The 18,025-nt window shown below is 50.1% G+C and overlaps 1 protein-coding gene across 1 annotated transcript in view; it reads left to right on the forward strand.

Annotated features, from left to right (window-relative positions):
* Positions 1-9,160: 9,160 nt before the first annotated feature.
* PDGFRB (platelet derived growth factor receptor beta) overlaps positions 9,161-18,025 on the forward strand; it is a 35,281-nt gene continuing 26,416 nt past the window's right edge. Inside the window, exon 1 of the mRNA XM_049771801.1 lies at positions 9,161-9,527. Within this exon, the coding sequence (XP_049627758.1) occupies positions 9,498-9,527 (30 nt within the window). The 5' untranslated portion in view covers positions 9,161-9,497. The remainder of the gene's footprint in view (positions 9,528-18,025) is intronic.

Consider the following 18,025-nt stretch of genomic DNA (forward strand, 5'->3'; position numbering starts at 1 on the left):
CCCCCCCGAAAGCTCATGAGAACTTCAAACACCAAGGTACAACGGTAGGCTCTCGAGTTCCAACCTCCACGCAGCTTCCAAGTATTGATTCAAGTTGGTTGCCCACTGTATTTCATTCATTCGCTGACCTCTTTCTCTTTTGCATTTTATAATAGAATCCAAACATCATGTTGTCTTATCCCCCTGCATAGTACACCTATAGTACATCTCTTAAGCAGTTGGACATATTCTTACATCATATGACCTTATTACTGCAACAAAATTAACACAAGTTCCTATCTATTATCTCAGTTCAAAGTCAAACTTTGTTCAACTCAAGATGCCTTTTTTTTTTCTCTTGGTTTGGATGGATCAGATCCACAGCCCCAACCCCTTTCTCTGGGGTCCTTTGCTCTAGCAAATGTCAGTGCACCACGCAGAGTCCCCAGGTTGGGGGTGGAAGATACAGGTGAGAGGCCATCAGTAAGCTAGGAGTAGGAATCCAAATTGGGGCTTCAGGAGAAGGATGCACATAGCAAGGCTAGCATCTTCCCAGCCCACAGTATTAAGTATTAATTCCCTCATGGGAATTGAGCCTCTGACATTTTCCAGGGGGAAAGTGGGTACAATTAGGGTCTTATCTATTTAATCTTTCCCTCCCTGGGGTCATACATGAGCAAAGGCAGATCAACATCATCTCAGAGTTTGACACAATGATTTGGGCCTACTGAGATCTGTATTAAGATTCAAAGAGGGGGCCGGAGAGATAGCACAGCCGCGTTTGCCTTGCAAGCAGCCAACTCAGGACCTAAGGTGGTTGGTTCGAATCTCAGCATCCCATATGGTCCCTGGTGCCTGCCAGGAACTATTTCTGAGCAGATAGCCAGGAGTAACTCCTGAGCACCACCGGGTGTGGCCCAAAAACCAAAAAAAAAAAAAAAAAAAAAAAAAAAGATTCAAAGAGCTAGAGAGACAGTGCAACCGGCTGAGTCTATCATTTGCATTCAAGGCACCAGGGCCCTGCATGGCTCTTGAGCATAAGGAGCAATCCCTGAGCATCAAGGCAGGAGCAACCTCAGAGCACTGTTGGGTGTGAATCCCTAAAAAAGAGAAATAGAAGTTACCCAGGATTTCACAATGGTGCGAGAAGAGGCTTCAGTGAAGTGTGGCCCAGTGTCACTGCTCCAGAACTGAATGGTAGGGAAGCTTGAAGAGGGACAGAGCTGACACAGATAACCCAGCCTCCCCACCCACCTCCTGCTCAGAGGGACTCTTTCCTTTGGACAGGTGGAAGAACTGAAGCCCAAAAAGAGGGGTTGATTGCAAGGGGGGAGGGGGAAGAGGCTACATGGGTGGTCTTGGACATGGCAAACACATGACTGTCTCAGCAGGGGATGCCTCTTCCCTAGCTCAGGGCTGTTCTGTTTTTTTTTTTTGGGGGGGGGTGTCACACCCGGCAGCACTCAGGGGTTACTCCTGGCAGGCTCAGGGGACCATATGGAATGCTGGGATTTGAACCACCCTCTTTCTGCATGCAAGGCAAATACCCTACCTCCATACTATCTCCGTCCTCAGGGCTGTTTTGAGCGCTCCCCATAGAAACCATCAGGAATTTTGCATCCAGGACTAGCCTTTTTTTTTAAATATATTTTTATTTAAGTAACATGATCATATTTGGGTTACAGTCATAACCAGAACACCTCCCTTCACCAGTGTAACATTACCCCCTCCCCCTTCCCATCCCCTGCCTGTATTCGAGACAGGCATTCTACTATAGTTATTTGTTTTTAAGTTCAGTAAGTTGTATTTTTTTTTCCTTAAAGGATAAGAGTAAAAAAAAATATTAAAGGCGTGATAGTGGGAATCGCCATTGTTTGCATAGGTCCAGAAAAATGGGAAAATGGAGAAAAACTCCTTGACCTGATTACAAAAAGGCCTCATCACCCTAGAAGTTTATTGGCATAAGACAGACTCTGGGTTCCAGGCATACCAGTTCATCCAACTCCAGTCATTCTCAAGGTCCCGGTGAAACTTTTTCACACTTTAGCTATTGTTGGTATCAGATTCTTATATTTAAAGACTCTGGATTCATCGATGTCAGGCTGATGTGGAGCATCCTCTAGTTTCAGCATACCATTAAATGCAGAGCGATCTGCCCTGCAGGACTAGCCTTTTAAATGCCTCACTCTCACTGAGAGGCACATGGGCAATGGAAGAAACCCCAAGTGCTGGCTCTCTTCTTGAGTCCATCCGTTGGGTTTGCTCAAAATGGAGGAAATAAAAAATGGTACCTGAGAGATCTGTAGGTACAAAATCAATTCTCTATTAGGCTTCCCAGCATAAACTGGGCTGATACTAAAGAGGTAATGAGCTTACCATCACAGGAGTGATACCACACAAGTGGCACCTTGCTGTCAGAGATTCTGCAAAAGGGTTGCCTGTTCTGTGAGGGTGTTGGGAAGCTTGGTGTCTTCTGATTCCAAGAAGACACCAAATCAGATCCAGGTGGAAAATCTAAAGAAATGTATTTCTGGGGCCAGAGAGACAGCATGGAGGTAAGGCTTTTGCCTTTCATGCAGGAGGTCATCGGTTCAAATCCCGACACCCCATATGGTCACCCGTGCCTACCAGGAGCAACTTGTGAGCCTGGAGCCAGGAATAACCCCTGAGCACTGTCGGGTGTGACCCAAACACCACAAAAAAAAAAAAAAAAAAAAGAAAAGAAATGTATTTCTCTAGAAATGTCTTTGCTCATCTGTTTAGTCATTTGATATATACTAGCACAGGGCAAGTGTCCAGCAGGTAGGGCATTTGCCTTGCATGTTGCCAACTCTAATTCTCCCTGAGCCCCACCAGAAGTAGTTTCTGAGTCCGGATCTAAAAAGAAAGTACAGCAGGTTTGGTGACCCAGGCTTGATCCCAGCACCATATATAGTTCCCTGAGAACTGCCAGGAGTAAGGCCTGAACAAAGCCAAGTATGACCCAAAACAAAGTCTGCACTGAGTCTATCTATGTTGGACTTGGTGCCAGCTCTGTGTCTTGTGCTGTCTCCAGGGCCATGGTCTCAGTCTCTCAACTAATCTGCAGCACCACCAGCAAGAGTGGCGCTGTCCTGGGAGTTTTTGAAATAAGTTTCATGCCAGCCTGTGAGAAAGTTCCTCTTCCTTCACCCTCTGAGCCCGATTCTCAGAGGTGTATATATGTGTGTATGGGGGGGGGGGAGACGACGACAAAGTATAGATAGGAAGAGAGCCCCGTGCCTCTCCCAACATTCGTTTTTCTTAAACAAACAGCTGGGGTTTCTCTTCCTCCTCTGACTTCTTCATGCAAAAGTGTTTCAATCTTCCCATGGACCTCCAACCTTGGTGGACTTTGTCAGAGACTGAAGCCAACCTGTTGAAAAAAAAAACCAAGGCTGATGTTCAAACCCAGGCTAAGAGTTCAGAGCTGGGCCCCTGAAACCACAGCCCCCTCTTTGATTCCCTCCCTCACTCTGGTCTCTGGTATGTGATAGGACCTATGCCTTTGCCTCCTTGAGTTCAGGGTCCACAGCTGTGGCTTTGAGCTTTTAAGTGGGGGCAAGCTCCTTGTTTGCCCAGCTCCCAGCTTCTTCCTCTGAAGGTAGCTTCTCTCAGGAAGCAGCTGTTTATGCCAAACCCTCTTCCCTGTAGAAGTCCACCCTCACACACCCTACCAGGCTCAGAAGGTGGAGCTTGGTGGCAATGGCCTCATAAAGATCTTGGTGATAACTTGGCTCATAAACCAGCAAAGTAAACACTCTGGTCCTTGTGCTGGGCTGAATGGGGTTGGCTGAATAGGCTATGGAGAATGAGCTCAAAGGGTCAAGGTAGTACAGGTTGTGTGTGTGTGTGTGGGGGGGGGGAGGCCTGAAGATACTTGCAGTCCTCAAGCAATGCCAAGAGCCATTTCTTAGCCCAGAGTAGCCCCTGAGCACTGCCAGGTGTGGCTCGATAAATGAGCACACAAAGGAAAGAGCAGCTGGCCTCCACCTGGGTCCTACCTTTAGCCTTCTTGAAACTCCCAAAGGCTTTGCAGGTTTGGTCCCTCCCAAGCTTCACTTCTCTCTGTGAATGAATCAGAACTCCCCATCTCAAAGTCCCAGAAAGTGAGGCTGTTAATCCTGCTCTTCCCTTGCACATTTTCAGGACCAGCAGATACTGAGTGAGGGCCTCTGTGAGGGTCTTCTTTCAGACCCCACTTCCCCATCCCTCCTTCCATTTCCAGTTCCTCTCCTAGGTTCCCTCTGGATACTGGGGGCGCCCTCTACTGACCTTAAGGGGTACTACTGGAAGGCTTCTGGCTGCCTCTTATTCTGTGCCCTCACCCCCAACCCCTCCATACAGGCCCATTTCCTGCAGGAATAGAAGGCAGAACCTCAAACAAAGCATCTTAGGGAGCAGAGGACACACTAGACCAGAGACCCAGGCACAGAATGTCCTTGTCCCAGGAGACACCAAGGCTAGGAAAAGGAATAAAAGGTCACATTGTCCATCAATGGTCCCTAAAGGACTGGGGCCTGGAAGTTCCTCTCCTTGTTTGGGTGTGTTCCTGCATCCCCTCTGATGTCTCCATCCTCAAGTCAGGGTGGGAACAATTCGTCTGCAAAAATCCTGCCAAGCCCCTGCCCACCTCTCATTCCAGCTAACCCACCACAATGATTCCATCTCAGCAGCCCCCTGAAGTCCACAGATGGAAACCAGACTCTTCCCCACAAGGATCTGGCATCTGCCTCCAGTCGCCTGCTCTGGTCACACCCTCCACATCTCCTCTCTGCGTGCGTCCCACTTATGTCAGTCATTCTGCTCTCTCTGGGCCTGGGGTTTAATCCTTAGCCCTGCTGAGCCCTCAGTACTGCCACTTGATGTGGACAAAACAACAATAGGGGGGCTGGTGAGATAATACAGGAGATAGGGCACTTGCCTTGCACATAGCTAACATGTGTTTTGTCCCCAGCATCCCAGATGGTCTCCAGAGCACCGTATGATTGGTCCCTGAACACGGCTAAGTGTTGCCCCCTCACAAAAAAAATCCCCAAAGACAGAACTTCCCTGGCCATTATTCTCACTGTCTCCTGACTTACACTATCAGTATGACAGTGGGGATTGGTAACTGATTGTGTACTTGTGAGATCTAGAAAGCAAGACATATAGTAGGTGCTCTGTCACAGGGCTAGATAGTGCCAGGTTCTGGCCTTAGGAGATGGGACACCCAGCGAGGGACATGTGGTCTCTCTTGGTCTCTGTTCTGAAGATCTTGAACTATTTGGATTCTCCAGTTGCAGCTCCAAGCACTGAGACTGAGCTCAGAGGGGCCTGGGAGAGACAGAGGGACCCTAGGAAATAAAGTCAAGATTCGAGCCCAAAGTCCCCACAGGCCCTCCTACCCAACCGGAGAACACTCCACTATGTCCTGGAGGAAGGAGGAGAACCTTCTATGGACTCTTCTGAATCTGCTGCGGCCTGCAGCCTTCCTCTCTAGAAGCAAAGGCTCCCCAAGTTTCTTTTCCCTCTCTGCTGGCCTCAGGCATGTGCCCTCTACACTCTGGGCTACAGAGTTTCCTGCCTGTTCGTGGGGAGCACAGGAAGGGGAGGAGACCATGGACCCTCATAATCCAGAGCCTGAGGATGCCTGGGACACCAAGCCTCTGGCTTGGGATGCCTTGAGCGCGTACACACATACACACACACACACACACACACACACACACACACACACACACACACACACACACACACGCACACATGCACACGCACACAGTTCCCCCTGTGGCCTGAGGGAGTTGGAGAGAAGTCACTGAGAGCGTGGGAGAGCCAGATGCGAGTGTGTCCGAGGCCAACTGGGAATTCTCCCACTCAGCAGCCCTTCCGGACGCCCCTCTCTAGTCCCTCTCTAGTCCCCCCCCCCCAGCTGTGGCTTCCGGCTGTGATGAGTTTGCGTGGGAGGGGGTCTGGGGATCAGTTCAGCCTGATTCACTCTTCCAGGGAAGCATATGGGCCTCAGAGTTTAGGCAGATGCCTTGGTTACAGTCCTGGTCTAAAGCTGCACAAACCCCTCGAGTTGCTTCCCAGCACTGGCCTCAGTTGGAAAAACTTCCCTCAATCCCAGAAATGATGTGTGAGGTGAAGGGGGGACGCAAGACTTCACACAGCAGATTAGGTCACGCCTTTCTCTTCTTTGGCTCTTGACCTCACGCAGGACAGCTCTGAATAGCGCTTGCCCAGGCCCCTGACACTCTAGGGGGCTGGTCCTCAGGTCCCCACTTGACAACTGAAAGCTGGGGGCATGCTGGGAATCAGATTGGGCCTATCTAGATCACACAGGTAGGTCAAGATTGCTCACACCCTAGAGCAGACGTAATTCCTGAGTGTGTGGCCCAGCTTGAGATCTGGGCATCTCTCTTTATTTGCAATCCTCACTCAGGCAGGAGCCCCCCCATGTTTTGTGCTCTGAGCTGTGCCCACACCTTCAGTAGGCACGGGGGAATGGAGATCCAAAGAGGCCGTTTTGGGTCATGGTGGTGGTGGGGAGAGTATCATAGCAACAGACTGCTTCTGGGCGAAGTCCTTCGTGAGAGACCCTCTAGATGCCCTGCGGTGCCCTGGAAGTGCACTGCAAATGACAGCACCTTTCTCAAGGGGAAACTGAGGCTCAGGCTTTACGTAATGCCCAAGGCTAGCAAGGGTTTGCAGAAACTGGGAATGAAGCCCAGCATCTTCTCTGCTCTGACCCTGCTCTGGAGATCATGACCTTCCTGTCAAACTGTGAGTGCCTCGAGTGCCCTTGGGTGCCCCAGAGGCTCTGCCGCCTACCTACCCTGTCATGTCAACCAAGAGGCAGAAGAACCCTGGTGCCTGCCAAGGGTTAATGGTGGTAGGGGCTAAGTGGTTCCAGATGGGGCAGCGAATGACTGGGCTGGCCGGAAACTGCCAGCTGCCAGCTTCCCCGGGGAACCACCACTAGTCTCCCCCTCCTCTCTGGGTTGTACCTCTGGCCCCCAGCGGTCCCTTGCTCTGGGGTTCACCAACCTCCTCTCTAGCCAGCTCCCAGCTTTAGGAAACTCGAAGACAGGAAGCCCTTCCAGCACATCCTGTAATGTGCAGATTGGGAAATTAAGGTTCAGTGAGGACAAGTTCACATAGCAGTTCATGCTGACTCCTGACCCCCTGATTAGTTTTATGGGGGGCTGAGGTTCAAGATGCTTCTTTGCCACTCCCAGTTTGTTCTGGTCCTTAGGACTGGGTCAAGGCTTAAAGGGGCAAATGCTAGGAGGAGTCTTGCGAAGATGGGTGGGGTCTGTTGGCACAATTCCCCGTGTAGGCCTGACCTGGCTCCTCACAGGCCTTCACATTCTTGGACCCCACTGTATTCTGTCTCAGATTGACAAGATCGTTCAGATCTTGAGGTCTGGGGCCAGTGGGAGCCAGTATATCCCTGGAGGCTCCCACCCCTGCCAGATGTTCTACTGAGCAGTCTCCACTAGGATAAGACAAAAGATGACCAATGTCAACTCATTGAATCGCCTCAACAGGCCCTAAGGCACAGCCACGGCTAAAGAAGCCATAGAGAGCAGGACAGAAGGAGTGCACCCTGTGTGATCCCAACAATTTGTTCTATTTGTCCTGAGACTCAGTTTCCCTGTGCATATCTGGCGAGAGTGGGTTGACTTCACTTATTTATCTCACTTATTTTTGATTTGAGGGTCACAGCCAGTGATGTTCTGGGCCATGCCCAGATCAGTACTCAGGGGTCACACTGGGAATCATGAGGAGCTAGGGTTTGAACCTTGGACTTTAGTGTGCAAAGTATGTACTGTAATGGAGCCGGAGAGATAGCATGGAGGTAGTGCATTTGCCTTGCATGCAGAAGGACGGTGGTTTGAATCCAGGTGGTGGTCCCCCAACCAGCCAGGAGTGATTTCTCTCTCTCTCTCTCTCTCTCTCTCTCTCTCTCTCTCTCTCTTTCTCTCTCTCTCTCTCTCCCTCTCTCCCTCTCTCTCCCTTTCTCTCTCTCCCTCTCTTTCCCTCTCTCTCCCTCTCTCTCCCTCCCTCTCTCTCTCCCCCTCTCTCTCCCTCTCTCTCCCTCTCTCTCCCTTTCTCTCTCTTCCTCTCTTTCCCTCTCTCTCTCTCCCTCTCTCTCCCCCCCAATCCTCCCTTCTAGGACCTTCTAAAATAGTGTCTCAGCATGGAGATGTCAGTGAGTTAAGTGGGGGCCAGGTCATTGACTTCGCTAGGGCTGTGTGAGTTGGAGAAACTCACAACTCTGCTCTTGACCTTAGTTTTCTTGTCTGGAGAATGGGGGAAGAGCCCTTTCCCGGGGATCCAGAGAGCACAGCGGGTAAGGAGCTTGTCTCGCTCACAATTGACCTATTTGATCCCTAGCCTCTTGAGCAAGCACCACCAGGAGTGATTACTGAGCACCAAAGAGTGTGACCGCCCCCCATGAAAAACAAAAGTCCTTTCTTTGGCCAGTAGAAAAGTGCTGCCTTGCAAGAGTGACGTGAGAGTTGGGTCCCTGATAAGGCCTATATGCACTGAATGAGGGAATGATATACGATGTCCCCTAAAAGAGATGGATCGTCTTAGAAGGTATTTCAAGCACTCCCAATTCTTCTCTTGGGAGCACTCCTAGAGTCCTTCAAGCTTCTCATCTGGGTGCCCTCATGACCCTGCTTTCTGAGCGGGGGGATCCCTGTCTTTATTAATTGTTGGTTTCTTCCCTTCTTGGGGACCACAGTCCAATACTCAGTGCAGTGTGTGAATGTTGGCTGAATTAACTTGGTCAGACAGTTGGGGAAACTGAGGCATAGAGCGTTTTGTTTTTGTTTTCCCTCCACCTCTAGGTGCCATGGGCAGGGAGGACTGTCACCCAAGACAGGCTGGGCCACTCTTAGAAAAGCGACTCAGCGGCTGGCTGGCGTGGGCCATGGAATTTCTAAACATCCCTCACATCCTGAGAGGGCAGGCAACGGGAGGGAGCAAGCGGAGGGAAGAGAAGAAAAACAAGAAACTTGGGGGAAAAAGGGAAAAGGGGGGAACGAAATTGAAAACAGACACATGCGTCCACCCTCCCCGCCCTACTGCCCCCCTTCTCCCAACTGGGCCAATCAGGGGCCTCCTTGCAGCCTTTCCCCCGGTGGGGCGGGAAGCCACTGTGGAGAGAGAGCTCAGTCCCGCCCGCCCGCCGCCAGTCTGGGTCCAGCATCTCTGCTAGCAACTTGGAAGGAGAAGAGAGCCTAGACCCTTGTGCACAGCTTGTGGTTGGCAGCATACTCTGGACGCTGCAAGCCCGACCTAGGGCACCTCTGCTCCTCCCAGGGATGCTTTGGGAGTGAGTCCTTTCCTTTCCCCCAAAGCCCCAATTCCCCCTACCCCAAGGCTCCAGACTCAGGCCACAGTTCTTCCAGCCCTCTAACCACTGCCCCATAAAGGGAGAGGTCTTCCCTGCGGGGAGACTTCCTGGAGGGAGTGACAGACAGTCCAGTCCAGCGCTGAGGACCATGCTCACAACGCCAAGCATCGGAGATAAGGTAAATGCTGGAAAAGGCGCAAGCCCTGACCCCTTCTCCTGTCTCTCACCCCAGGCTGTACCTTCTAATAGGCCACAAAACGGAAAATATTTTTAACAAAACCAGATGGGAGGAGGCCCCGAGGCTATGGCAGGGCTGAGGGCTGGCTGGGCCAGTTCAGCCCTCTCTTGCCCAGGCTGCTTTTGGAGCCCAAGGCCAGATCGCCTCAACCCTGCTGCCGCTGCTCTCATCAAATCCTAGAGGTTCCTGGGTGCCCTCTGAGGGACTGCTTTGAGCATGAGCAGGAGGCGTGAGGCATGCATCAGACAGGGGAAGGGTCCTAGCACAGAACAGGGTGGCTTAGAACCCCCAACCCAGCCCTAGCCCAAGCCTGTCCTAGGAATCTGGCTCTAGGCCACTGCCGCCAGGCAACCTTCTAGGGTTTAAATGGATTTGCAAATTTTCCAGATTCCTAAGATGTCCTTCCAAACCCCTAGTGGCCGGGGTTGGGGGTGGTTGTGGGGGTTCAGGGCAGGACTAGTTTAGACACATTTTCAGGAGCAAGGTTCTCTCTGTTTCCCTCACATCTGTGGGCACCCTGTGGAGATCAGGGCTTGTGCCAGGCTGCTCTCTCAGGCCCCCTGGAAGGGTTCCTCCTTGGGGATGCTGAGCTTTCTCCTCCATCCTAGAGCAGAAATCTGATCCAGCTCCTCGTTCTGGCTGCCACTGATTCCTACTGGTGGTGGAGGTGTGTGTGTCTGTGTGGTGGTGGAGGTGGGGATACCTCACCAGGAGACTTCATGTAAGATGCATGGTAGAACAGGGCTGGTTTTTATATGCGTCTGTAGCTTAAGGAATCCCAGACTCGCAGAAGTCTGAAAATTTTGCCACTGGACTCAAGAACAAGCCACTCCCTGTTTGATCACTCCAGGTGGAGATTGAGTTCCTGCCAGTCAGAGCTCAGAATTCCAGAAAGCCTTTGCACTAGCCTCCTCTGTCTCTCCCTGGAATACCATATTCTTCATATTTCTACTCTATTCTCAAGGATCTGCCTCACTCCACCTCCTCCAAAAAACCTTCCTGGTTATTTCCATCTTTTATTTGCCTTGCTTTGGGTACCAGAGTCTGTAACTGGGCCCTTCTTTTCTGTGTGTAGTTTGCTTGCATTGTTATCCTCTAGCCTTCATCTCTGTGCTGGTTCCAAGGAACCCCAGGCAGACAGTGGGGCAGAGAGAACGTGCTAGTGAAAAGAAGGAGGGCTCCATGAAGAGCTTCCACACCCAAGAACAAGACCAACACCCAATACTCTAGCCTTCCAGCAGCTGGGCGCCCATCCAGAGCACCACACGGCTCCGGACATCACTCCAGTCCAGACAGTGAGTGGCTGCCCAAAGCACCTAGCAGCCTCAAGTGCCCTCCTGTAAAGTCAGGTGTCCTCTGGCCATGCACCATGCTTGGTTGCTCCCCCTGCATTTGGCACACTTGTCCCCTCCACAGGTCTTTGGACCCTGCATTGCTGTGACCCATTTTATAGACAGGGAGACTAAGGATCAGCAAGGCTAAGTTACTTCCCTTCGATCTCCCAGTAGAGGGTATTTGTAATGTCTATTCTTGCTGTTAGGAGCCCTGACAAGAGGGCAAAGTTTCCATTCACTTCCTTAGAGTCCATGCCTTGACTCTAGCACTGTGCTAAGCAAATTTCAGATTTAGGCAAACTTGGGGCTCCCACCTGGCTGGACCCTGAATAAGGAAGGAATCCTCTCTCAAAGGACACCTTATCTTGTGGGGAAACATAGGGACAGAATTGCCCACAGCTGTGGAGGCAACAGAAAGCATGGAGGATTCAAGAGTTTTCAGGTTCCTGATCCTTTCTGGGGAGCCTCTGCATTGAAAGTAAGCATCACAGTCTGAGGCATCGGGGGCTATGCATAAATACCTGATTTGATTTTAGTTTTTATTTTAGTTGCATTTTAGTTTTGCTGCAATCACACTTGCTGAATGGTCTGGGTTAGCACTCATTATTACCAGCTAGCACTGGTAATAATGGTGAGGACACAGGGTATGTCAAACACTTGGCTCCAGGCTAAAATTAATGCCTTTAACCAAGAGAGTTGACACTCTTCTTGCCTCCTGCATGGTATAACTTGACTGTGAGCTTGGTATGTAACCTTCAAAGGTCAAGATTGTAGGGCTGGAGCAATAGTACAGTGGGTAGGGAACTTAACGTGCACACAGCATACCCAGGTTCTATCCTAGTACCCCTTATGGTACCCTAAGCCCACCAGCAGTGATCCCTGAGCACAGAGCTAGAGGGGAGCCTTGAGCATTGCCAGTTGTGGTTTTCCCCTTTCCCCCCCTAAAAGGACCATGATCACAGCAGGGCAGAGCCTTGCTCCCTGGGCCAATGAACATGGTACCCACATGCACATGTCACCCACATCTTTCCTCTTGAGATACATACTTTAATACTCTGCCATTGGAGAAGGCTGCACACATGTGCTCCCTTGATCCATGCATGTAGCACCTGCATACACATGTTGCCTGCATTTCCCCTACTAAGATATGTTACTTTCCTACCTTAACTCGGGAATGTGTACACTCTGTCTCAGCCTTTGCACTCTCTCTTGAACATGTTACTCTCTCTTCTCCTCTCCTTCCCCTTCGTCAGAGTTTCCAAATAAAATCTATTTTTACTTTAAAATGATAAAAAATAAAAATAAACAACCAGGCATAGGCTTGCTCTGAGATCAGCTATCTCTGAGTCCAAAGGAGGAGATCTGTAGTGTTTTGCTCATGATGGGTTGTTGAGCATGGTGAGTAAGGAGTAAAGAATGAGAATGTCCCCTGACATTCTGAACTACCTCCCTGTCAGAACCTTGAGGCTGTAGATCTCAGTGGGGGAAATCTTTGCCCACTTCTGTGTATAGCCTAGCCTGGGCCAGTCTGGGCAGGGAGGAGGAGAGATTAGGATATTTCCCCAATCAAAGGGTCAAAGATTGTTGAACATCTTACAGAGCAGTAAGTCCAGCGCTCTCTGAGTGCTTCCATTGCATGTACCTCCAGGCCCATGGAGCTTGACCCAAGAACAGGCTGGCCTTCAATAAGTGCTTCATCAATATTTGCTGAGCTAATTTAATCATCACAACAACCTTGAGAGTAGCTATAAACACTCTCCCATTTATGGTTGAGGAAATGACCAGAGAGGTTAAGTCAGTTGCCCAAAATCCCATAGTGAGGCTGGGGGGAACTGCAATTCGCACCCTGTGTCGTGTACTCCAGAGAGCTCTGTGGGTACTGAAGCCACCCAGAGGGTTTGGCCTCAATTCTGAGCACTCTCTGTGTGTTATTTGAAGGGTATTTCAGAGTCCGTCCTGTGTGACACCCGCCAAGCCAGTCCTTTTCCTTGAGCAATGTTTTCCCTTCAGCAAAACCAGAAGATTGAACTGTGTGAACTCCAAACTGCTTCTCGTCCTAAAACAATTTCAGATTCAAGCCCGGATTGGCAGCCATGCAAGCCCTGTTGTGTACTCAGCAATCATGCATATTTAACTTCACAATGAAAGGGTTTTTCTTGCCCATTCCCACACGTTATGAGGAAAGGCCAGAATCGATGATCACTAATGGAGAACAATGAGGGGAGCATTCTGACAGTGTTAATGCACTCTAGTTACTAGGGTGCTCCGGCTGCCAGACTGACCCTTGCTGCAACCAAATGTCCATCTATCTCCATTTCTCTAAGGAAGAAGGACCAAGTGGGGTGCTTGTTAGAGTATGTGTGGACACTGGCCCTTCGATTCCTCACAACTGTGGTATTTTGGAGCCTTGTGTGATCTGGTTACCAGATCTCACTCAGCACAGAGGGATGCACAGATAAGGGATGCAGGCATAGGCACCCCACCTCTGAAAGGGTCATTCACTACTACTCACCCTGGTTCCTTCCAGTGTGGAATGACAGTACATCCCTTCTGTTACTTACTCCAGGTGTCAAGAACCCACAGCCAAAGGATTTCTGGACTCCTTGGTCCTGGCCCCAGCACCCTTTCCAGATGTTTTCTGGCATATCCCATTCCCAACTTTGTGCTTGAACATTAAGTGTATTGCTCTTGCTCCTCAACGCCCTTCTTCCCTTCCCCTCCTCAGGGCAGGGCTATTTGACTTGGGAGAACCATATGGGTTGCCAGGGATCAAATCTGGGTTGGCCATATGCAAGGCAAAGGTCCTACACACCATACTACCTCTGTGACCTGAGGGTGACTTCTCAGGTGAAATTGTTTAACCTCTGTATACATGGGTATAAATCTAGGGTTAGGGTGCAAAGAATGGGGTGTAGGTGGATTGTAGACAGTACCAAGCTCAGGAGCAGCCTGCAGGCCTGGTTCCAAGCACTATCTTCATGCTTCACATCCTTCCCAGGGCTCAGTCCCAGTCCTCTCTGGACAGTATTATGAACCAGGAGACTGTGGTTGGATCTTTTCTCCATGTGGCCACAATTTCTTTATATAGAAAGTGTGGGATAGGGACAGGGGTAGTATTTTTTTGTAGGGGTTCACTCCAGCCTGTTTCAGTCTCCAGGAGCACCTGACAAATCATGCCCTATTGCTGCCCTGATTACCTCTGGGATGACAAATCATGGGGCCCATAATTTTGCCCACTTTTCCCCTCCCAAGGCTGTATCCAAGTGGACATCAGTCCCAGAGGAAAGGAGTTAGAGAAATCTTCTTGTCCAAAGCATTAGCTTTCAGGCAAAGCCTTAGATGTGACCCAGAACACTTGGCTACTCCCCAATTAAGTGTATTTATGAACCTATTGGTCTCCAGGCTGGATTTTGTCTGCTGATTGGTAGTGTAATAATAACAAATATGTGCACACAAAGTGGAAAAAACAGGTTAGTGGAGAATGGATGATGTATGTAGAAGTGGATGAAGTAATTGATGGATGCATGACTGATAGATGTATGGATGGATGGACAGCCAGATAGATGAACAGTCTCTCTTTTAGTTAAACCAGGAATAACTTCACAAGTATTCATCCTCTTGAAGTCATGGAGGCCCTTGAAGTTCTTGAAGTTCCTGATCTTTTTTTTTTTTTTTTTTTTTTTTTTGGTTTTTGGGTCACACCTGGCAGCACTCAGGGGTTCCTCCTGGCTCTACGCTCAGAAATCGTCCCTGGCAGGCTCAGGGGACCATAGGGGATTCTGGGATTTGAACCACCATCCTTCTGCATCTAAGGCAAACAACCTACCACTGTGCTATCTCTCCTGCCCTCCTGTTTATTTTTTAACAAGCGGTCATTCTCACAGCTATGTAGCTAGTCTAGCTAGGGATTCAGGCTGGTTTGAGATGGCTTCTTCCTGAAACTGTCCTCAAGCCCAACATTTCTCAACAGAGTGTGTGTGTATGGTCAGCTGTGGGCCTACAAGGTATTCCAAGAGAGCCAGAGGTGAAACATGTAGGAAGGGGCCAACTAATAGGACAGGGAGACACAGAAAAGAAACCAGATCAGAAGGGGTTTTGGTTGGAAAAAATGAGAGAAACACTTAGTCCATGTTGGCCTCCCCACATGACCACGGCAAACCTAGATCCTTTCTTAGTAGCACAAACCTTTTGCAAAACAAGGCTGTTCTCCTCTCCTTCTGAAGAGTCCTGGTCTCTGGTTGATGAGGTCTTTCCTTGCTCTTACACTCCAAAGCCTTGAGATATCCACTGCCTAAGTCTCACAAACTCTTGAGAACCTCCATCCCTGGCACTATCCACCCATAACCCAACTACTGTATTTGCCGGTGTATAAGACGACCCTTCAACCCATGAAAAACTTCCTAAAAGTCTTAAAAGTAAGTTACTTCTTAAAAGTCAGAGGGGTGCGGATCACTCGTCCCTGAAGCTGGAACAAGTTTCAGCATGCCGTATACCAGCATATAATATGACTCCCGACTTTTAGGAAGTTTTTTTATGGGTCGTCTTATACGCCGGCAAATACGGTAAACCAACTAAACTAGCTGCAGGGATGATGTGTAATTGTAGAAGTTCCCATTTTCTGAGTCCCTGTGAGGTATCTGTCAGTGCATTTTACCTAACTCTCTGAGAGGAAAAAGGGTGAATCGCTTTCTAGGAATTAGACTCAGTTCCATGGGTCTGAGACCAGAACTGGAACTGCAGGCCCCATGAAGTAGCTTCAGACTGAATTCTGCCCTAGCCTACCTGTGTTTTGCTGCCCATGTGGCACTGATGCAGCTTGCTGGTATCAGAGTTTCTGTGCCTTTTCTGCCTCCTCCCCAGAGTGTTTTGCCACTACCTTTCTAGCATATTAGAGTCATTAGGGATATGTGACATCGAGTGAATTTAAGTTATGAGGGGACAACTGAAAGCCAGAAGAGCTGACCCTATACAGCCTTTTGTATTGTGCTTCATACTCATCTACTGTAAACCCGATTTATTTTTAGTTTAAGGAGTGAACCCGCAAATTGTGAGGTGGGTTTTCCCATTCAAGGGAATCAAAGTGTCTAAAAGAAAGGTGCAGGAGAGAACCCTGGTTGGCAGAGTAGACCAGGGCCTGGAGTTACTGGAGACAGTCCTAGGTTGGTCCCTATGTCTGAGGAGTCTGGGGTGGGACATCCCCCCATGCCAAGTCTGTGGATCAGTAATAGTTCCCAGGTGTCTGGGGAATGTTGTCACACTTGGTCACATGCACACCCGGACCCGGGCTGAGGAAAATAACTTCACCACAACCCTCACCCTGTGAGTGACTCAGATAGAACGTGACCCCCACTCCATGCCAACCCCTGCTCCAAGCCTTTGATTTATAGGCAGCCTTTCAGCGGACTTGGCAACTCAATTACAAGCCCTGAATTACAGATGGGAAACTGAGGTATGGGAAACTGTAAGACAGTAATGGAAGAGTCAGAGGTGGAAGACAGGTAAGAGAGCAAATGCTGAGAGAGGCAAATAGGAAGTGGACCTTGACGTACTCAGGTCTTCCAGAAGCCCCCAAGGGGAATCTCAATGTTCCTGGGTTGGCAGCAGTGAATGGCAGGTTTTTTCCTCAGCTGGCCCCTCCATGAGATTGCAGGCTCAAGCTAGAGCCTGGGAAGGCAAGAACTGGGGGTCAGTGGACAGGCCCAGCCTCCCTGCCCCCTGCCGCCTTGGCTCTGAGAACCCATTCTGTATGGCCCCCACCCAGCCCAGGGCTGATCCCAGGCTGGCAGCAGCACAGGGAACAGAAGGTTCACTTGTCTGCGCCTGCTGTACCCCTATACTCAGCTACAGCCTAGGACCCCTCAGGGGCTCCGCTGGCTGCCAGGAGTTGGTGTTGTTTGTTGCCATGGCACTAGCCCATGGGGACTGCGGGAGCAGCCAGGCATGGGGAAGCAGAGAGACTCTGCAATCAGGGATTGGTGTTGGGGGCCTGGCAGGGTCGCCTCCACTTGAACCCAGCTCACCACATAGCTGCGACCTGAAAGTCTTTAGAAGCCCTGGAAAAAGGTAGCAAGGCTGGCCAGCAGCCTTCCACCCCATGTATGGGTCCCTCCCCGCAGCCCTGGGTAGTTCTGCAGGGACTCTCTCTTCATTCAGTTAGTCTTGCAGAGTGGGAGTAGGGTGCTGCAATCTCCAGAAGTTTCTGAGTTCTAGCCCAAGCTTGACTTCTGGTCTCTGCAGGAACAGAGCAGGCCTGGAGGTGAGGAGTGGGTAGGCTGACTGTGGAGGTCCTTTTGGTACAATGCTTTGAAAGTGGGTTTGGAGTCAGACTGGTCTCAGCAGGGTCCCAGTGCTGGTGTGTGACATTGGGTGAGTCCCTTGGAGACTCAGTTTACTTCTCTGTGCAGTGGGACTATATAAACCACTCCCTCCTAGAAAATGAACCCCCCAGACTATCCCACTGCTTGGCTTCAAGCTAGCTGGGGTTCTTGTCTGCTCGGGTATTTGAATGAAGAATAGGAAGAAAGATGTCCTGGGCTGGGGTGGGGCCCTGGGACACTTGGGGTACAGGACCAGTTGGCTGAGGAGACAAAAAGGCAGATTGGGGCCCAGAGCGGTGGCGCAAATGGTAGGGCATCTACCTTGCATGTGCAAACCTGGGACAAACTGCGGTTCGATTCCCCGGCGTCCTATATAGTCCCCCAAGCCAGAAGTGATTTCTGAGCACATAGCCAGGAGTAACCCCTGAGCATCACCGGGTGTGCCCACTTCCAAATACAAAATAAAACCGCACACACAAACAAAGAGTAGATCATATTCAGTGCAGTATAACTGTTGATGGCCCAAACTCTGCTGCTCTCCAGGCTGGAGCAGATTGTCAGGTGGTGGTGAGAACCCCATCAAGACAGGTAAGCAATGATAGGCTGCACAGAAGGTAGGGAAGGTGTGAACAGGGGATTGTCATGAGTGTCTACTCTCCTATTTACAGGACAGAGATCACAGCTCAGACACAGCGTAGGAGAGGAGGCATGGCCTCCTCCTAAGAGGAGGACAGTTATCAGGAACTATCTTTCAGGATGACATCATCCCTCCTGCCTCAATTTCCCT

The sequence above is a fragment of the Suncus etruscus genome, chromosome 4 (assembly GCF_024139225.1).
Source record: "Suncus etruscus isolate mSunEtr1 chromosome 4, mSunEtr1.pri.cur, whole genome shotgun sequence".
Taxonomy (NCBI): Eukaryota; Metazoa; Chordata; class Mammalia; order Eulipotyphla; family Soricidae; genus Suncus; species Suncus etruscus.